The 21607-nt window shown below is 48.5% G+C and overlaps 2 protein-coding genes across 9 annotated transcripts in view; one reads left to right on the top strand and one right to left on the bottom strand.

Annotated features, from left to right (window-relative positions):
* Positions 1-21607, bottom strand: part of CYFIP2 (cytoplasmic FMR1 interacting protein 2) — a 46377-nt gene that overhangs the window by 15621 nt on the left and 9149 nt on the right. For 7 of the 8 annotated variants that reach the window (XM_058848908.1, XM_058848905.1, XM_058848910.1 and 4 more), the window contains exons 5-23: positions 20386-20487; positions 19524-19705; positions 19137-19233; positions 18363-18491; positions 17237-17341; positions 14297-14388; positions 11406-11523; positions 10034-10153; positions 9583-9708; positions 8561-8727; positions 8134-8281; positions 7644-7797; positions 6967-7123; positions 6135-6231; positions 5532-5608; positions 4567-4675; positions 4143-4262; positions 3290-3489; positions 2734-2821 (exon numbers count right to left, since the gene is read on the bottom strand). In XM_058848908.1, the coding sequence (XP_058704891.1) occupies positions 2734-2821; positions 3290-3489; positions 4143-4262; positions 4567-4675; positions 5532-5608; positions 6135-6231; positions 6967-7123; positions 7644-7797; positions 8134-8281; positions 8561-8727; positions 9583-9708; positions 10034-10153; positions 11406-11523; positions 14297-14388; positions 17237-17341; positions 18363-18491; positions 19137-19233; positions 19524-19705; positions 20386-20487 (2388 nt within the window). The remainder of the gene's footprint in view (positions 1-2733; positions 2822-3289; positions 3490-4142; positions 4263-4566; positions 4676-5531; positions 5609-6134; positions 6232-6966; positions 7124-7643; positions 7798-8133; positions 8282-8560; positions 8728-9582; positions 9709-10033; positions 10154-11405; positions 11524-14296; positions 14389-17236; positions 17342-18362; positions 18492-19136; positions 19234-19523; positions 19706-20385; positions 20488-21607) is intronic. The other variant, XM_058848913.1, reaches the window with a different exon arrangement.
* Positions 99-2699, top strand: FNDC9 (fibronectin type III domain containing 9). Its single transcript, XM_058848925.1, has 2 exons — positions 99-194; positions 1250-2699. The coding sequence occupies exon 2, from the start codon at positions 1257-1259 to the stop codon at positions 1917-1919; it is 663 nt and encodes a 220-aa protein (XP_058704908.1). The 5' UTR covers positions 99-194; positions 1250-1256; the 3' UTR covers positions 1920-2699.

The following is a 21607-nucleotide window of genomic DNA, read 5'->3' on the forward strand; positions in this document are numbered from 1 at the left end:
ACTGGAAGATGCCTGCCCATCCTTCCCTATTGGTTGCCATGGTGAGAGATGACGGAGCCCGAGCTGGGTATAAAGGAGGGAGTGCAGGGAAGGGATTTAGCAGAGGCAGGAGGGAGGTGAGTGCTGGCAAGGCACTGCCTGAGGCCACCCTGTCACAGAGCCACCGCCACGGGGCCACCGCGACCTGGCCACAGGTAAGTGCTGGCTCTGGGAGGGCTCAGCATGGGCTCGTGCAGCCTCATGTAAGGACAGATAGGCAGTCATTAGGATGAGCTTATTCTTGAGTGAATTAAAGGAAAGTTATTGTCAGAGAGAGAGGAAAAAGGAAAGAATAAAGCAGCTCAGCTGAGCAGAGGTGCTGCCCTGAGCACTCGCTGGCTGGGAGGGAGAGCCCTGCAGTGAGGCTCAGAGAGCACTTTGGGGATCTAAAGGAGTGATGTGCTCAAGTAATTTGTGGCTGTTGCTGAACAGCCACACAGCTCAGAGAGTATTAAAAACTACTGGACATTGTCCCATCAGGGATCATAGTCTACTACTCACTGGCTCTGGCTCAAAACAGTTTAAATGTTTAAATTTATTAGGTGGGCAGTGTCTTTTTTCTGTCTTTGTTCTTATTATTCATATATTTTTGTTTCCCTAAAGCCACTGCTTTTATATTTCACCAACCTACAGACTTCACATTTAAGATCCTGATATTGCAGTGTGAGATGCTGCAGGAACAGAGAGTTTATACTTTATTAAGCAAGGAAGGTACAGAAAATTCAGTGACAATTTAAAATAATGAATTAAACATTATGGAGCTTTCTAAATGGCATTTAGGCATAAAATCAAAATATCTGTTCATTGTCAGGTTGAAAAGGCAAGCTGGAGCTAGTTTAATGATCACTTTACGTTAATCACACTTGCAGTATCTTTTTTGTTTTGTGGGAAACAAAAAGCTAAAAAAGCTTCTGATAAAGACAGGCAGGCAGAGAGAGATTTTAAAAAAAATATAACCGGAGCAAAAATATACTCTGTACTCCAACTGGATGTTTTTGTTGTGAAGCACAGTGATACAGTAGTCTGGGCAACAGCAGGATTTGTCTTTTGTAATTTTGGCATTATAATAATTTAACCTAAGTGAGCCAGGATAGTTTTGAGTCCAACTGAAGGGAGAGTAAAAGTCAGTGGAAAGATTTCACCGATGTCAGTGTCCTTTGAGCCCTGACACAGATGAGAAACCTGAGCCTCTCCCTGCATCTGGTTTCAGGGGCACGATGAACATCGAAGTGCACAACATCACTTACACCAGTGCCACCGTGTCCTGGGCCATGAGCAGCCCCTGCCCAGAGAACTACTACCACGTCATGTACCGCCCCAACTGGAACAGCGTCTTTGCCGGTTACCTGCGGCAGAACTTCCACCGCGAGCAGCGCGTCCCGCACCCCCTCAGCTCCCTGGTGCTGCACCGCCTCACACCATCCACCATCTATGTCCTCTGCATCACCTGCAAGAACTCCTACCCCTCCAGCAACCACTGCACCACCTTCCACACTCTGGACAAAATCCCCCTGGTTTTCGGCGGCTCCAAGCACGAGCCCACCACGTCCATGTGGATGGTGAGCAGCCTCCTGCTCCTCTGCTTCCTCGCCCTCCTGGCCTACGGCTGCCTGCAGTTCTGGTCTGCACGGTGCCAGCGGGCTGCCAGGCTGAAGCACCCCGACAGCAGCCCTGAAGATGTGCTGGAAGGAAGCAGCTCACCAGAGGAGCCACTGAGTGATGGACTGAGAGAGGAGCTCCTGGAAGTGCCCATGACCACTGTGCTAATGAGGAGCTCCGGTCTCATGAAGGAGAGCCCCTATCACTCCCCTCACTGCTTTTTTTCCTATAAAAACAGCGATGATAAAAGGGCCATCTTGCCACAGCATGGCTTTCAATGAAAGCAAAAGGAAACAAAATCTTGCTTAGAGGCCTGGTATGTCCTGCTCTTTCCCAGCCCTTGCCAAAGGACTGTCTGTGTGTCCATGGCAGCTGTCTGTCCCAGGGTAGAACATGAGGCATAGACATTGGTCACAGGGAGAAAGATTTTTATCAAGTGACAAAAGTACTCTCATTTGCTGAGGGTTTTTAAAAAAAGAAACCAAGTTAGCTCTCTGGGAACAGCCAGGCTTGGCAGACTGTAGTGTCATTAGCTCATGTGCATCAGTGCTTTAGGTTCACTTCAGAGTCATCAATCAATGTGCACAAGAACTAAACTCAAGTGCTTTCACACTTGAGTGCCCCTCCACTAGCATCACAACCCAAGACCTTGTAACCCCTGTATAAACAGTCATTGCAGCCTGAGAAAAAAGCTTTTTTGTCAGTATTAAGCAGTGCATACACAAGTATTTTAGGAATTCTCATTTTGAACAGAACAAGGGATTCCCGGAGTGGTACCTTCCTCGGGGAGCATCACTGCATCAGAGCACTAACTTGCTCACTTCCCTGTGATGGATGTGACTCAGTCTCAGTGCCAACACCAAGAAAGAGCAGTGCTGACATCCCTTAACACGGGTATTTTATGGAGAAGAATATGGAAAAGCAACAGCACACTGAATTTGCTTCTTGCATGGCCGTTTGGTTGCACACAGCAATGTGACGCTGCTCATCCACACCCACCACTCTGTTAATGACCTAGTCCTTGCATTTCTGTCCCTTCCTAAATAAATATTTCCAACATCCACCCCTGCTGGCTGTTGTGGCTCATTTACTGACCTTGGACCCGTAGAGGTAATAGGGCTGGACGTTGGCAGGCTTGTCCCGCTGGGGCTCCTGTGTGAAGGGTATCGCTGTCCTCACAAACCTGCGGTGAGCACGGGAGACAGGGAGGGAAGTGGTGAGAGCCTGGTTAACAGGGCACAGTCTGGGATGCCCTGCAGCTGCAGGCTTGTTAGAATTCATCACCAGAGCTACATCAGCTGGAATGCAAAATCTTGTCACAATCTGTTTGTTGCATACAACCCACCAAAAGAGAGATTTCTTCTCATTTTTGGCAGGCAGGAAAACAACATCTGAGCAGCTACCAGAGCTCTCCTGCTGAGTAAACCAACCCTCAGCCACTGCAATCACTGTCTAACTGCTGCTTGAATTTGTCACTAATATTTTCAAGACCAAAGGAAGATGCTGGGTTTCAGCTTCATTTTAAGAGTAACTGTTGCATCCCACAGGGAGCACAAACCTTGCCACAACGCATGTCAATTTTATGTGGCAGAGGTTTGACGTTCTGGAAAGAAAAGCAGGGTCTCCAGGTGGCCTTGCTTCCCCTCCTCACCTGTTGGTGGATCCATTGTAGCAGTAGTTGGGCAGGAAGTCGAAGTTGAGCTCCCAGAAGACGTGGAGGGTGATGCGCCCATAGGGCGCGGACACGTTGTGGTTGGCCTCGCGGAACATGGCATCGAAGCTGTCCAGAGTCATGTGCTTGCACAGCAGCCTGTGAGTCAGGCGATTGATTTCCAAGAGCCACTCCAGCTCCTGCAGCACATAAAGCAGCAGAAAATGCTTTGTATTTCAACAAAAACAGCTGATTTAATTGCCAGGGGAATGATTTTTTTTATCCACACGCACACAGAACTAAAGACATCAATTTAACTCAGCATCAAGGCCAATTGCACTTCCACTCAAGGGGGTCCTGGGCCAGTATTTTGTGAACCTGTAGGAAGCAAAATTAATTTGTTCCCCACTGAGCACTGGCTGGCTTTCACCTCAGAATCCTCCAAAGGTGGAAACTGGAAATTTTACACTACTTGACTCTGATGCTCCTGTAACATACCAAAGACAGCAAATGCTGTACACACATGAAAAATGTCACAGCTCCCTTCATCCAGCTGGGAATTAAAGCCAAGATTTCCTTCTCACAGCTTTCAGGACTCTTATATGAGCTCTGCAAACTCTAACTGCTGACTGCCACCTTATGATTTACACAGATACTTAATGGTCTGATAATAATGCAATTAAAGCTGCATAAACAGAAATAGTAAAGACTCGTCAGCATAAAGGAAGATACATGACTGGCTGAAACCTACTGCAGGGGAGCACTGCACTCAAAACAAAAGACAGCTGACTGTGTATCCACAGCAGTTTATTAGTCTCCCTGCTCATACTCAAGAGTCAATGACAGTTCTTACCACGATGGATGTCAGGTCCTCGCTCTCGAAGCGGCTGATGGCCTGGTCTAACGATTTGTACATGGCTGCAGAGATGCGCTGGGTAATGAGCCTGTTCAGGTCGATCGATCTGCCCAGCAACTGGCAAAAGAAGAGATTTGCGTGTTATATACTGATGAGGAAAAGGTATTTTAGTTTTTAGTCAACACACAAATGAAAACCAAACCTTGAAGTTCACTTAAACGTGAAAGCGGTGGTGCAAATGCCTTGGTTGAGTGTAGATTACTTAAGAAGAGAGGGAAATGTGGAGCTTAACTCATTTCTGTGTCACAAACAGATTCAACCCTTCTCAGCCCAGAGCCAGCCTCAACTAGGATGCCCTCCACCACCAGGAGGATAACAGACCAGGAGTGATGAGCACTGGAATCTGCTGCTTGCACTGTACCTGGACGTGCCTCTGCTTGAGCAGCGTTTCGTAGCGGTTGGACGGTGGGTATGGAATGATCACCCCGTAATTCTTGCATTCAGCCCGGAAACGTTTGTCCAGTAACACACTGAAAAAGGGAAGCAGTGTCAGGAAAATAGAAGCATACGCTATCAGCTTGTCTATGCATCTTTCCTGAGCTGTTTTTGACCTTCTTTTAATCTTGGCTCTGAATGTCAAGAAATCTCTGCACACTAAATCACAGGGCAGTGGTTGTTATCTGGGGACTGCCCTGCTTGTCTTTTGTGGCTAAAACATTCAAAAATATTAAAAAAAAAGTGCTGAAAGATATCAGTGCCAGGTACTGGGTGGTTCCCCATGTGTGCTCCCTCCTTGAAGATCTGCTGTGGGAACATTTGGTTGGTGATGGTGATTGTCCTCCTTCTCTGAGGCCAAATGTGACCTAGAGACAGAACTTGCAGTCATGTGGAAGACTCAGTTCACCTCTGGGGCCACGAGAAGAAGACTCTCACTAGATTTCATCCATGCCCTTTAAATTGGAAAGGAGGATATGCCACAAAGGGTCTATCTCCCCAAAGGGAGAACAAGTCCTGCTGCTTTACTAGGATGAAGACAAATGCATATTCCTGTTTTGTAGAGATGGGAGCTTTCCAGTCCTCTGCCTGGTACACAAGCAGAAGTCAAGCAAGGACATGCCTGTCATAAGCTCAGTTTGCTTTTCTGCTGCTCTCACAAACTGTACTCCCAACAGCTACTAGAGATGCCAATTATTATTTTTTCACTTTTAACTGTGTCTCCTTAATTAATTTTCCCCATCTACAGCAGTCTGGCATGGACAGCCAGCTCTGGGGGACAGGGATGATCTATGTTTTGTCTTCTTGCAGTGGCTGCTCCCTGAGGGAAACCTTTTGGTTAACAGCAATTTGAATCCAGCAGTATCATCAGTCACCATCAGGGTCTCCTACCTGCCAGCCATTGCTTTGTAATAGGCAAAGATCTGATCTGCCAGCTTGTACACAAATTGATCAAAGCACAAATTCACCTGGGGGAGAAAAAACAAGACTTGGTGAGGGCGTCACCAGCACAGAACAGCTCCTTCCTACGCATGCAAGATCAATACAACCCAACACAGATCTCTCATTTAACACAAACATGTTTTAAAGGTCACACTATCTAAAAAACACACTGCAGTTCTCACAATGCTGAAGGTAAGCAGAAAATTGCAGTTACATTTCTCTCTTTATAGTTTCTGCATGTTCTTACAGGTCCTGGTCCCCCACCCTCAATCATCCTTCCCTCTCAGGGAATTCTTCACTTTCCTCTGCTCAACAGACTCTGCCATGTTCCCAAGCTTTTGGCTTCCATGGCTCCCAACACGTACAGCTGAGCTGAAGCCCTTAATCAGGAGAGTCTGTAGGGTCTCTGGAAATGCTGATCTTTTTGAAAATGTCTCAGTCTGATGGGATATTTCTTTCAGGAGAAAGGTGCCTACAGTGAACTGCTGGGTCAAACAGGGCAGTGTGACCCCAGTGAGCTTTTTCCATACAAGAAAGATGACGAGAACTTACTTCAGCTTCAATTTCATCATACAAGAACTGCTTTTTGAACTTGGTCAAAGCATAGTATGCACTGTCATTGTAGAGGTCCAGGGGGTACAGCACATACCTGAGGGCAAGAACACAGACCACATCTAAAATTAACTTTGGAGCTTATCAGCATAAACTGCAGGCAGTGCATGTCGTGCCCTGCCTGATGCAAAAAAAGTGATTTTGCTCTGACTTCATGCCTATCACTGCCACCCCCTGCAGCCCCTCAAATGGCCCTTCTTTATCCCTGGATTCTGCAGGAAGCAGCTACAACCAAACTGGAAGTGAGATAACTAAGAGTTGTTCAATCAACACTTGCTTCTTTGCCCTTGAAGAAGTTTTCACCCTGCCCTCACTCCAGAGAGTGCTCTGAGAATGCCCATACAACAGAAAACCAAGTTTTCCTAACAAGGAAAACATTATGGGGATGATTACAATTGCAGAACAACAATTCCTCTCATCATTTATCCCACATATAAAAAAACAGTTGAGGTGGCTTAGCCTGGGCCCACCCCCTTTGGTGACACATCTGTCTCAGTGCTGTGTGCAGGTGACAGTGCCACCGTGTCCTGCCCACATCCCAACAGTTGCCAACTGCTGTTTATGACACACAAAGAAGTGCCAGTGCCAGGAAATCACCCCTGTGTCTGCTAACGAGGTGTTCACACAGCACCATTCACGTGACAGCAGATAAAAGAACATCTATTTACCTCCCACATCAAAAGGACTGCTCATCACCAGCCTACCCTTCTTCCTGAGCAAAATCCCAAACCCCAGCACATGCACGGTCCCAACGGAGCCCATCTGCTCTTACTCCATCATGGAGGGCTCTTTGGTTTCCAAGATATGGTCCGTGAGGATCCAGGGCATGGACATCTCGATGGGGAACTGGATGCGGCGGCCCATGGTCAGCTCCAAGAAGAACTCCCGGAACCAGAGCTGGGACAGGTCACAGCACTGCTGCAGAGCTTCTGCAATGCAGAGAGGATCCATGCTAGCCCAACACTACTCCCCTGGGGATGGCAGTGAGGACACAGGAGGCAGCTGCTGCAGCCACGATTTTGGGTATGGAACATTTTTCTAGGATGGCTCTGGTTTTAAACCCAGACAATGTCCACACTGCCTGAGCACTTGGTAATGCAAGAAGGAGGAAGGGATCATCCCTTATGCTCTAGAGGGCCAGAGAAAACATTCAAATGGCTTAGAATTATTCTGGAAGACTTCTTCTGTGTCCAGTGGCTCAGTTTTTCTGGGACCAAAGGAAAGTCTAGTCCTAGAAAATAAACTACCACCTGCAGCTCTTTGCTCTTGCTAATGGCCCTGCTCACATAATGACTACTACACAGAAGCATGCCCAAACCAGGCATGAGGACATTTGGGAAAAATCAAGGAAAATCTTCTGCACAGGTCAATGGGGAGCAAAGCTGATCTGCTTTTGCCTTTATGAACATGCAAGGGCTGTGTTCAAACCTCCCCCTGCCAAAATCTCACCACTGATGTTGAGAAGGTGGGTGAAGAAGAAGGACTGCTTGTGAAACTCCTCAATGGCCAAGACTATTGGCCCATCCAAGCTGCTTCTCAGAGTCTTCTTTGAGCCACTCTTGTCTGCTATGAGGGACTCCAGCATGGTCCGCACCATGTAAAGCTTTGGAAGAAAGGTGTCACACAGTTACCACTCTCCAGACACCATCACACACAGCCCTGCTACTCTGGGAACAAAAAAGTAACACTTCTCCCAGGTGCTGACCACCCTCTGCACACATAAACCACTATCCTTGGGAGGTAGAGATAATTAAGACACTAAAAGAAGAGGCTTTGAGAATTATGCAACAGATTAGGCACCAAAGCAACATTTAACACACAGCAGAATGCAGACTTTGTGGAACAGAGCACAGAAACAGCTGCTAATCCACAGGGTGGGAGACTCCTACACGGCTCTGAGACCATTAATTCCCCACACAGGAGACAGACATTCACACACCTGTGTGCTTGATGGTCCTACAGCTCGTCGTGGGACTTTAATATCAAATCCACCCTTGGGATCCTTCTCCCCTCTCAGGCAAGGATCATTTGGAGGCTCTCGACCTCCCTCCCAGTCACAGATTGTCTTCCGAATCGCCTGCAGGACACTGGAGTGGGGGAGAGGGAAAGCAGTGCTTAAGCTTGATTTCATTTCAAGATGAAAATAGCTATGGCTGTGCACACATGAGAGGAAAGGTACCTGAGGTGGGACCATACACAGCTGGTATTGGTGGGGTTATGCCCAGAAGTTACTCTGGAGGAGATGCTGGCCAAGGACTGCTGGCTGTTTGTGTACTGGAGCATACCCAGGGCCACGTGCTCGTACATTATGAAGTGTAACACTAACAAATATATGGGTTTTGCACTGCATTCAGGGACAGACTGACCTGATCAGAACATTCTTCTTCTTCCTGACAGCCTGTCGGAGAGGCTCCCTCAGGGTGACCTGGGCAAAGTCCTGCAGGGCTGCGTAGATGGTGTTGCGGATGGCTTGGTTGAAGACGCTCTCCATCCGCCCCATCAGCACTTGCAGGCCTTTGATCATGGCAATCACCTGGAGAAAAAGTTAAACCCAGATGTATTTGCTGTTTTTCCACTGTGTGAAGAGGGCTATAAAATCCAGCACTGAGAGAATTTGGGACTGAATTAATTCTGATCATGTAACTGGTGATCAGGCAGCTAAGTTTTGGGTGTTAGCTGCTTTACAGGTCACAAAAGGCTGAGGAAAGCATTTATACCATCAGTTCCTTGCAAATGGCCCCTGTCCCTTGTTTCTACTCCATCTCTTGGTATCTTTAACACCACACAAACCCAGGAAACTGCACATGCTCCACATGTGGGTGCAGCTTGCACAGAGCTGCATCTGACCAGGGCACAGCCCTCCCTGCCCAACAGCACAGGGGAGGAAGCCATGAGACAACATCCAAACCACCCTGGACTGTGTAAGGCAGAAGAAAGGTGAGGACATCCCAGAGCCTGGCTCAGAGGACTGCTCCCACTGTTCCCAGACAGCCAGGCTGAGAGCTGATGTGTCCTGGGGACTGGCTGAGCATCTGTGTTTGCAGAGCTCTTGAGTGCAGCCGCTGCTCCTGCTCCAGATCACACTGCTCTGCAAGCCCCCTGTTCTGGGCTTGTGTGGAAACATTTTGGAAGCAGAAGGATACAGGGGTGACTTCTGTGAGAAGCCCCCCACATGGACAGAGCTGGCTCCACGACAGACCCAATTGCCAGGGCAATTTAAAGCCCAGATTAAAGGATGTGGGAACCCTTAATCCCTTAACATGGGTCACAAGGATGAGGATCTGGCAGAGTATGGTGAGAACACCTTTCCATTCTCTTTCCCTGGCCTGAAAACAAGGACAGGAAACCAGCATGGACTGGCTCTGACTCCTGTGCAAGTGGCACCTACTTCCACAAAGGCAAACTTCTCCTCGCTGGTGTAGTTGTACCGGGTGGCTCTCTCATACTCTTCAGCTGTTCCTGGGCAATCCTTGTTACAGAATTTATCTGTGGGATGAACCAGCTTCCAAGAGTACTAGAAGATGAAAAGAGACCATGTCAACATTGCAATGAGGAAGAAGATAGGTTAGAAAGACTGAATTAGACCATATGACAAAAAAAACGTTTCCTAGACATCACTACAGTTTGACATCCTTGGCTTTATTATCACTTAGTGAATTGGTTTTCTTTATCTGGGAGACTGCCAGTCTTACCAGGCTTTTGACATCCACGGACTTGTGTTGAGATGTGGTCAAAACTTTGCAAATTAAGAATTCCCATCATCATTTGAATTACAGTTTTAGTTGCTCAAGACCCAGACTCACCCCAAACTGCTTTCAGAGCTGCAGGGATGCACTCACCACTTCCATGACGTGGGCACTCCACTTGGACAGCAGCTGCAGCCCCCGTAAAGCCAGGTCAAAGAGCTCCCTGTACTCCTCATCTGACTTCTGGCTGTCCAGGCCTGAGCCAGTGACAACCTGGAAGACATCACATCATGTCAGGGCTACAACCAGCAACTTGCTGCAGGGGCTTCTCTCAGTCAACAGGTTTTTCTACCAAATACCACCTGAAATGAATTTCTGACCTTATGACCAAGCTAGAATTGAGTAAAGCATATACTGTTCTTCAGGAAAAGGAACCTTGGCAAGGCTCTTTTTACACAGGCAGTCAAATTATTCCCTACAAAAAAGAATTAGTCTGACCTGTCACCTCAGAGCAAATAACTGACTGTTTTTATTCCACTTTCCTATTCCTTTTTGATGTCTAATACTGCTGAAATCCTTGAGAATCCTTGACCGATTAAAGTTCAAACAAGCTCTTACAAATGCCAAGAAAGAAGTGCCTGAGAATGCAATGCTACGATTTGTTAAACTGGCACTGATGAATGAGGATCACACCCACAAAAAACAGTCCCAATGGCATCAGACAGGGCACTGGCATTCAGCAATGAAAAGAACAGAGGTGCCTTCGTGAATTCTCCTCTAAGCCCTGACTGATAGGCCTGTGTAATGGAAAAGCACTATTTGCAAGTCATGGGTGTTCTGACATTTGCTTGATTATAAACATTTAGTTGCCAGTTCTTTTTCTGCTTATTTTAACGAAGCTGTGGTCAAGGAGTAGAAGCTGTTGCTGTAGATCTCCTGGTGCACATGATTTTGTACCTACAGGAGCCTTTCACAAGGTGTGAGATTTGGAGAGAACAAGTCAGCTACAGCTCAAGGTAGTCACGGGTTTCTTCCTCACAAATATAGAACATTTTGGTCCAATAGACAGTTAACACAAAACTTGTTTCTACTTAATAACCTATCACTTTTGCTTAATTCTGCCACACTGTGTCTGTCTTACAGCCAATAAACTGACAGGTCACATACTCATACACATCTCTATTATAGCTTCTAGATCCTTAGCCTACCCTATAAGTCACATTATTACAGCTTAAACTTCTCACTATTTTACCTAATATAATTTCTTACCTACTCAAGGCATATTCTTACTCACAATTTAGGAACATAAATTCATAATTTTTCTACTTAATGTTTGTGTACCTTCATCCTTACATTAACTCAAGCTCTTTCTAGGACTGCAGACTGAGCCCTTGAGCATCTGTGGAAGTTTCTCTTTCTCCATTTCCTGCAGACTGAGCCCTTGAGCACCTGTGGAAGTTTCTCTTTCTCCATTTCCTGCAGCCCACCTGAGGAGCATGGCTGCAGGGGGTGCAGCTGTACCCACCTCGCTGTTGCTGTAGCGCGCGAGCTCCGAGATGAAGCGGATGTGGTCGTCCCGGATCTGCACCATCTGCTCACAGATGTTGTACTGGGGGCTGATGCTGCTCTGAGTGCACGTCCACCTGGGCAAAAGAGCAATGGTGTCAAGGACAGGACACAGCTTCCACTCAGACAGCCCAGGGACAGCTGCTCCCTTCGCTTCCACGGGCTCCAGGCACGCCACCCTCCTGGGAAATGTCAGCCTGTGTCATCTCCCTGGTGTGTGGGGTCTTCCAGAGGTGGTCTCACACAGCATGATGGGGACTCTTGCCTCACCTTTCAGCCTGAATGTGTCTGCTCCATCCACCCTGAAGGCTGCTCTCAGTGTGGGCTCACCTACCCCAAGGGCAGAGATGGCAATTTCCCAGGCCATCATGGGACAAGCTCTCAGGGAAGGATGAACTTCAAAGACCTGCATCATTTGCATCCTTTCTGCTAAACCTAAGGATAATCATCCCCTTAGAGGTCCTCCCTCCAGGTCTTGGTTGTGCTGTCTTCTCCTGCAAAGAAAAACCCTGCAAAGAACTAGTCCTCCCATTGTTTTTTGTTCTGGCTTATGCTACCAGCTCAGTGAACAACCCTCAGTATAAACCACGAGCAGAATATTACCTGAACTAGATTTTCATTTACATTGAGCCATAGGTACCATGTAACAGTGTAATGTCATCCTAAAAAAAGGCAGCACTCTCCTTCCAAAGGCACAGTTGTGGAATGGGACAAACCAGGTCTATTTAATTTAATAACCCCTTTCTCCCTGTAACATATTAGCCCCAGATGTAGAACCAGAATGGCTCCACCAAAATGTTTTGTTGCAAGCAATTGTCTATCAGTGAGGTTCTCATATCTTACTCTGTCATCACAAGGTAGAAATTCAGATTAATTTTTTTTTCCCCACCTAAATGATTGTCCACCCTATGATAGTCCTATTCTCCAATTTACACTGGCCATACAAAAGGAAGGTGAGAAACATGCCCCTGACATGGACATGCACATATCCCTACACTTAACTGCACTTGTTGCCAGGATTTGTGGTGGTAGATGGTCCTGGAAATGCTGGGCCACATCACCCCTTGTGAAATCCATCCTCCCCCAGTGCCCCTGTTTGGCTCTTACCCGTTTGCAGGTGCTCCCCACCGGACAATTGGCAGGTTAGCAGGGCTGGCCAGGGCTGCCCCAGCCCTCCCTGCCACACACAACCTACTCCACAGTGCAGAAACAAAGCGCCATGCGGGAAAAACACCAATTAATTCCACTTGCACGGAGACAAGGAGGGAGAGAAAGTGACAAAAACAGTATTAGTAAGAAATGGGGATTACATGGAGGCACCTTGGCAGACTTAGGGTTGGGAGTCCCATGCAATTTGCTGGGAAGGCAAGTGAGTGAGGAAGAAACATTGGTTAGTAGGGTACGGCACACAGACCTGGTCAGACAGATTGCAAAGACAGACATTAAAATTGTGCACAGGTAAAACAGCCCATGAGCTACCCTGGTTTTGAGATGAGAAAATGAGGAATGCTGCTGTCACGTTTCGTTGAAATGTGCTTTCTGAATGGTTTGGGATAAAAAAGTGCAAATCTTCTGAAAATTTATTATTTTTTAAAAAGAGTTTTCAATATTCTTTAAATTCACATCACACAGAATCATATTTTTTTCTCTTCCCCCCCCCCCCAATTTTAATTGAGAACTTTTTGCTTGGGAGTTTTTCCACGTTGTTTTCAAACCTCTCCTGAACAATTTAACGGGCACTTTTCAACCAGTTTTTGGGAGGGCAGGGGAGGAGGGCTGCTCCTGGCAGGCAGAGAAGGCAGACCCTTGGGGGTGGCAGGGGATGAGCAAACAGAAGCAATGACACTGCAGGTTAGTTCCTGTCCTGCTGAAGGGACAGCCTGGCCTGGCTGCTCCTCACAGACACCAGAGAATCCTGATTTCCACACAACACAGTCCCCCAGGTGGAATCCTGGCTGCCACCCACCACCACAGCCCAAACAGGCTTTGCTCAGGTGTGCTTGCAAACCTTATTCCAAGGATATCCAAACCTAAGGAGGATTCTTCTGGCAACCACTGAGTGTGATGCAAAGCTACAAGCACAAGCAGCACCTCTCCCGTGCCTGCTGTGACTGAAACATCCTCTGTGGATTCACCTGATGGCAGCAGCCCATGAGCCCAGGCTGCTCCTGAGCTCTCCACTCCTGCTCTTCCCTCACAATATCCAGAATCATAGAATCATTGAGGTTGGAAAAGACCCCTAAGATCATCAAGTCCAACCTTTGATCACCACCCTGTCAACTCAACCAGAGCACTGAGTGCCACATCCAGTCGTTAGTGCCACATTCAGTCTTTTCCAGTTCATTAATTTCCAGAGCATCTGAGACTCTGGTCAATCCTCATTGCTGCTGTCCTTCTTCATGAACCCTGCCTGAGCTAGAGGAGACACCCTGGTACTGCAGGGATCCACTGCTGTGTCCATGCTCTGGAGGATTTTGTCCTGGGGGTGCAAACTGCGGATTAAAATCTCCCCAGAGCAGGGACACGCTGCTCACACTCACACAGCTCCAAGCACTCGGCGCTGCCCCAATCCATGCACCAGCCTCCCTTCCTTCCTCCTGCCTCGCTGCCAGCCCCCTCCCAGCCCTGTTCCTGCCCTCTTCCACGGAGCCTGGCAGCTGGCTGCACGCCCAGGGCGGGTGAGGACATCTCCCCATGCAGGGACAGGGAGGAACACACGGGCACACAGAGCTGGACTCACACCTCACGGGACACACACACGGGCACAGGCCTCACACACCCAGGGGCTGCAGCTCCCTCAGGCCCTCAGGACACACACAGAAGCCAAGAGACATTACGGCAGGCACTCACTTGGATTTGTTCTCCTCATAGTGAGCACTGGTCTTAATGTATCTGGCCAGTTCTATCTGCATATCGCCGAATAAAGGAACCACCTGCAGCTGCTGGAAAAGAAAACAAAAGACGGTTGAAACATGGCAGAGAGAGAGGGAGAGAGAGAGAGATTGAGAGCCTGGCCCCAGCACAACACAAGGGACTCCAAAAAGGCATGCTGCACCTCTGAAGCTTTGGAAAGTGTCAGAAAGTCAGAAAGTGTTTGAGGCAAAGTGCAGACCTGGACCCAGGGTCATTTCACACCTAGGAAACGACTGAGAATGATCACAAGGGTTTCTGTGAGAGGAAATCACCCCCTGTGAGTGCTCTGGACAGCTGGGCTCACTGCTGCCAGGCTGGTTATGGCCAGAACAGTTCAGTGGTGGAGCCAGAGAGAGAAATGCTCTTTTTACAACAAAAAGAGAGAAGTGGGGTCCTGAGCAGGCCTTATTGTCTCCCAGCCTAATCCTCCAAGAGAACAGAGGGATGAAAAGCCAGCATGTTGCTATTTTGGACAGCCAGGAAGGGGTCAGCTTTCCCCAGGGACTCAGCACTGTGGTTGTTTAGATGTGTCTTAAAACTTCTCCATAAAGAGAAAGGCAGAGGCAGTGTAACATAGCTGTGCTTGCCCTTTGTATCTCAGAAGGTTTTAGATGGGAAATGAATTCCAAATGCTCTAAAGATACCTCAAGCTCAGACAGGTCCCTCCTTCACTGAACCTCCACCTGCAAACAAAATCCAGCCAAGGGCTACTGATATCTTATCAATAAAATATGAAGCTTCAACTTCACCCAGGTACAAAAGCCTTGCCGCAAAATTCAGGGAAGATGGGGGCCAATTCCCTGTCCTGTTATCACACACTTCTCTTCTCAGGCTGAGCTGTGCACAGGATGTGTAATGCTGTCATCAGGCACTGGCACTTCCATAAAAGGTTGAAATGAAGGGGTAGTTCATTTTCACTACTCAAATTCCTGGGCAATCCACTAGAAATTTAATCAGAAGGCAATAAGCAGATGTAGTGAAGGAGTAGTTGGTCTTTCCTTATTGAGATCTGATGTGGTCCTTAACTGATTAGGTGAGACCACAGGATTTGCTGGAGAAGTGCAAATGGAAATCAAGCTGGAAAGGAGAAAGTTACTCCATGCAATGGAAGGTATTTTACCGCATTCTCTGATGGCCCACAGCAATAAACAGCAAATCTGTCTGAATGCACCAAGATGACCAAACTCTACAGACTACACTGAAGGCTTGATTTAGAGATTAAGTTGAATTAGCAAAGCTGAATCAGGGAAAACCCAAAGACTCTAAAGAATGACATGATAAATCACCTTTGCAGAGCAGTCTCCCCAGAGATGGGAGGGTTTTAAACACATCATCGCCCTGTCCATAAGGTTATGGTGTCTGTGTCCCCCTGCTCTCAGGGCTATCACCAGGAAATGGTGCAGACTGGGGTAAACAGGTCCCCCCTCATCAGGGGAGGATGAAGCAGCTGGCACACCAACCTTCCATCAAACCTGAGCTCACCTATTCCCTCCCCTGCACACACCCAGCACATCACCCATAAACTCAACCTCGGGGCAGTAAGCAGGGAGACATCCTCGATCCAACACCACAACCAATCTCCTCATCCAGGCTCCTCACTCCACTTCTGGGTGAAGTACCAAGGAGAATTCACTGTGCTGGAAGAGTGAGGGGAAGGAGCCCACTGTGCCCTCCCACAAATCATCACCTTCTCATTATCCCTGATCTGGAGCAAGTGTTGGTAACAGAAACTCATCTTTCCATCTCAGGGGAAAGATTAATGAAGGACAAAGGAAGGACTGCTCAAGCTCAGCAGGTCTCAAAGAAAACTAATTGCTCCACCTGGAAAATTCTGCTGTCCTCCTGCTCTTTGCCACCAACTCATTTGCCTTTTGCTAGATCCCACCATGACTCCTACAGCTACCTGCTCCAAACCCAAAATGCCTCCCAGTCCCAGCCTGTGCCCAGAAGCAGTGGAAAGGAGGCACCACCTTCCCTGAGGTGCTGTGTGGGCTCTCAGCCTTCCTCTCCACCAACAGGGTGATCCCAAACCTTTCCTGTGCTGAGTGGTCCCCGGGCACTGCAGCCTGGCCTCCAGCTGTGGATCAGACCATGGCCAGATGTGCCTCAGCAGAGAGAGGATGTGAGGCTGCTTCCCACCCTGCCACAGGTTTCATGGGCCTTTCCCCAAAATCCACAACTCACACTAGACAAAAACAGCTCATCAAACCACAGAGTGACCCTTTGAGGATCTTTCTGAGCACCTCCAAGTCCCAGCTGACACAAATTCCCCCAAAAGCTTTTTCTGTGCTACAGGGAGCAGAGTTTATACATGAAATAAAACTGCCAGATCACACACTGGCTCGCCAGCTGTGTCCTCTGTCCCTCAGCTCAGCAGAGGGAAAGAGAAGCAGAACCATCACCCACACAGACCTCAGCAAACCAGCCAGGTTTGCTGATGGCCTGGAACCACAGAGGCTGCAAACCTGCCTCAGGAACGTGCAAAGAGAGAGAAGCTATGGCAGTTGGGCACATTCTTCCCTCATCCATGGAACAGCCTCTCCATCCTCTGTGCCCTGGCAGGAAGCAGCCAGAGCTGCAGCTCCCACTGACTGCCCAGCTCCAGAGCCATGGGAGCAGAGCCAGTCCCAGCACTGCCCTACATCCCCAGCCCTGCAGGCACTGAGGGTCAGCACTGCTCACCTCACCCCTGCTGCAGCTCTGTGCCCAGGCCTGGGCACAGAAATTCCATTCCTCAGCCTTTAGCCCAGATAATTTCTCAACTCTTGGGTTTTTTTGACCTGTAAATGATTCCTGTGGTTGTATTTTGCTAGCAGCACAGGCTGCTAATCCACTGGTCTGCAATAAACACCAGCCTCACACAGACAGGCCACTGACCTTGAAGAATTTGTCTATTTTGCTAAGGTTGATTCTCTTCTTGGCATCCAACTTGTAAATGTTGCTGACATTCCCATCCATGAGATACAGGCCAAACCCCATCACCTGGAGGAGATGGAAAGGCAAGGTTTCATCAGCATGAAGTCAGCAGCACAAGTGAATTTAAAATATTCTCCTGGACTGATTTTCCTCCCTCCCCATTAACTCAGTACAAATCATTACAGAGAGTCAAACTCCCCACATTACGCCTCAGAGAACCTGAGCTGACTCACACTATTGTAATGAAGTTTTTATGGCAATAGTGACTGCAATCATTGCCAACAACTGACTGATAGAAAGGACAAATACACCAAACAAAGAGAGACTTTGGCATGTTTATCTATGAGGACTCTTTACAGCCAGAAAAACAAACCTGGGAGCATCTGCCTTTTGCAGGAATTATTGTTGGGAACAGGCATCAAGAAGAAAACTCTGGGTTACAAAGTTGGTGGTGATTTTACAACATCCTCTGCAGTTACACAGGTCACACCCATGATCCTGCACTTCCATGCACAACAGAAAAACCCTTTCCAGCCTTGGAGGATGCAGGGCACCCACCAGGCAGAGCTGCTGGCAGCATTGGGAAGGATTGTGGGGAAAACAAAGAGATGGAGATGGGGAAGAGAAGAAGGAAGATGGAAAGAAGGGAGAAGGCCATAAAGGACAGCAGATGATTGATGGGAGAAGGTCCAAGTTGGGGCAGCTCATGGCACTGGCCAGCAGAGCTGACACTTCAGAGCACTGGGGTGGGACATGCCCAACTCAGGGCCATGTCCAGCCTGCTCAGCTACAAAAAGAGGCGAGAGGGAGGACTGAGGTACCACAGCAGAGGACACAAAGCACCAGGGGTCAGAAAAGGAACAGGAAGAGGAGGAAGCAAAGCAGCTCTGCTGCTGCCTGCAGAGCACTCAGAGCAACTTGTGTGAGCAGAGGACACTGTTTCTGTAGAGAAGGGATGAATGTCAGCCCAAAGGAGCAAAAAAAATCAAGACACTGAAGAGAGATGTTGTCCTAGGAGTGAATTTCATTTTGCTAGAAGAGTGAAACTATGCAAGCACCCAGCCCTACAAGCATGGCCCAACCTCACCTTCAAGAGCATGTGCTTCTCACTGGGGGTGAGATACATCTTGTTTTCATAGTAATCCACACAGATGTTGACAATATCAGCCAGCAACTCCTCATAGCCAGGGATAACCTCTAGTTGTTGGTGCAGACACTGAAACACAACAGAAGCCACATTATCCACATGGGCAGAGGAACAGCAGAAAGCAGGCAGGAAGCATTTTAAGGATTAAGAGTAGAATAATAAGAGGTTCCTTTAAACCTCAATTGTGTGTTTTTCTTAAATTTACCAGCAGAAGACTGAGCTCATGGTACCACCCGGAAAGAACAATCTTCCTCTGCAAGACAACTCTTTTCAGACTGATCACAACACCCAAACATCAGACAATGAGATGTAAAGGAGGGTGTCTGAATAAACTGACTCCTGACTCTGTGCAATATTTTAACTAGTTAGCAGAACCAATGGAGCCTGTCAAGTGTGCAGGGCCATGGGGGCTGAGCTGCAGTCCCCATGCAGCATCAGGGAATGGAGTTCTGGCAGAACCTTCACCTCCCAGAGCTCTTCTTACAGCTTTTAGATCTTCATCTTTGTCTTGATACAGAGACCTTCAAAGCCACCCAGGATGTCACATGAGGGGACATGGCTAGAATTACACAGCCTGACCAAAAAACCACCAGAGTCAGTGACAAGGACCCAGCAGCTGCTGCCACAGCCTGGTCTGAAGTGCTGTCAGCCCCAGCAAGATCAGTGCTTCTCTCTGCTCAGAAAGGCTCCGTGGCTCAGAGCAAAGGGACCTGCCTGAGTGATGCGGTTGTGGTTTGCCAGGAACATGGAGAGGTTCTGGGACTCCTGGATGGACTGGGGGTCTGCCATCTTCCGCAGGAACTGGGCAGCTCTGCAAGGGACAAATCCAACATCACCGAGGGTCACTCAGCCAGTGTCACTGCCCACCTTCCCAGTGTTGCAGCCCCAGACCCCCCTGCATCACAGCTCTATTCACCAAGAGGGAATTGAAACACAACAGGCTCAGAGATTTCCCTAAATTCTCAGAGAGAGCCTGGGACAGCACAGAAGCCCCATCTCCAGCCCTGATGTCCTCCTGCCATCATTGCTGGTCACACCAGGTGCTCCCTTGCAGACCAGGCACAGTCCTGTCCCCATTCCCACCACTCCATCCCCTCTCACCTTTTGTAGGCAGAATGATCGTTTTTGACGCTGCACTTCATGTTCTTCAGCTCATCCAGGACAGCAAACATGTTGATGAACTTGCCCAGAGTGAGGAGATAGGCCTCAGACACAAAGTCCTTCCTCCTCTCAGCGTGGCACAGGCGCTTCACCTCGCTGCAGAACCGCTCGATGGCCTTGCGCTGCGGGGCAGGGGCACAGGGTCATGCACCACCACGGGAACCCCCTCCACCCACCACCAACCAGCTCCTTTAAAAAAAGCATTTTTTGGCTGGGGATGGAGGCTCCAAGGTTCCTCCCCGCTGCTCCCATGCAATGAAGCATTGTTACAAATCACTGCTGACAAACACACTCCGTGCTTGAGGGGAGAAAGGGGCTCGGACACTCCAACCGCATCTGCCCCAAGTGTGGGGTGTTCTGCAAAATCAGGCTGCATTTTTTAGGTGGGACATAAAGACCTCACAGGATATAAAACCTAAAAATGGATGTGGAACTCAGCTGCAGCCTGTTGTAACGCCGGTGGTGATGGGGAGCCCACAGCAGCTCTGTGACTGCCACATGGCAAAGGAGAATCAGCTCTCCACATCAGCCAACATCCCCAAAAAACAGGAGCCTGTGACACCCTTTAGCTCCAAACAGTGGGAGCTCTGGGTCTCCATGAACTTGGAAGGGCTGAGGTCTATCCTAGCCAGTATAGAAGATTTTGGGGCTATGTGAGGGACACACAGATTTTCCTTCACACAGGTCTCAGGTTCCTGCAAGGAAGAGACCTACTGGGGGCAAGCAAGGATAGCACAGCTCTGCTTAGGATGTTAACACCAAAATAAATAGATTATTTTTTCCTCTCTCCTTGACCTCTTACCTGAAAATACATGAACTTCATAAGCTTGGTGACTTCTGGCTCCAGAACTTCCACTGTTTTCTCATAAATCTCCACTCGGTTTGGCTGTTCATTACATTTCACCTGCATTGCAAAGAAAATCATCTGTGTCAGCATCAGCTTCTAAGCCAGCTGTGGGTCACTGTGGCACCATCTTCTTGTTTCACAGGAGTCCTGTCCCCACCCAAGGACAACGGAGAAGGAGCTGGTTCTCAAAAGCAAAAGGGATTTCAGATCTGAAATTCTCTCCATGCATTCTAAACAGGCACAATCCTGACTCTGGGGGATAAAAGTCTCCCAATGCATTTGGCACAGAACAAAAGCAATATGGAGTCTGGACTTGCTGTATAATGTGGGAATGTTGTTATCTGAGATGTGTGTTGCAAGACACACAAGGCACCAGGTTACAGCTCTGCCAGAGCCTCACTGGGATTATTCTGGTTCTGCTGAGGATCCATTAAAAATCACTGGGCTTGTCTGTGGCTGACAGCAATGAACTGAGTTACTGTTGCTAGACTCCTGGGAAGCTAAATTTAAGGACTTACTCAGTTGTCATCCATCTCACTTCCAAAACAGTTACTTGGAGTCATTATCAAACTTGGAGGGAAAACACCAGCTGCCCAGGGCATCCTGCTGTCCTCTGGTTTTGTGTGCAGCTGTTGCTCCCAGAGGCTGTGATGGGGCTGACAGCTCTGGTGCACATTCAGTAACCCAGCAGCTGATTCTCAGGGCATGGGGGGACACATCAGCCAGCCTGACAGGGGGAACAATGCCAAAGGAGCCTTGTCCTCTCTGCAGTGGGCAATCTGATCTAATGTCCCTGCCCTGGTTCCACTCTGCAGTTAGGCACTACCACAGTATCACAGAATCCTCTGAGCTGGAAGGGACTCACATGGATCAAAGTCCAGCTCCTGGCCTTGCCCAGCCCTGAGGATCCCACCATGCATCAGTGGCCATGAGGATGCAGTCGGGGCAGGGAGCAGTGCCGCACACTCAGGTGCAGGCTCTGCTCCTCACCTGTGAAGCCACAGCCTCTGATGCAGCAGGGAGCTGCACCTGACCAGGCAGGGGGACTGGGGGGCTGAGCACAGAACCCCCCTGTGCCCCATGGCAAAGCACAGGGGTCACTGCAAGATCAAACCTGGTCAATCTATAACTGAACCCTCTGCTGTGGCATTCTCTGCTCCTCCATCACACACAGCAC

The sequence above is a fragment of the Poecile atricapillus genome, chromosome 13, assembly GCF_030490865.1.
Source record: "Poecile atricapillus isolate bPoeAtr1 chromosome 13, bPoeAtr1.hap1, whole genome shotgun sequence".
In the NCBI taxonomy this organism is placed as follows: Eukaryota; Metazoa; Chordata; class Aves; order Passeriformes; family Paridae; genus Poecile; species Poecile atricapillus.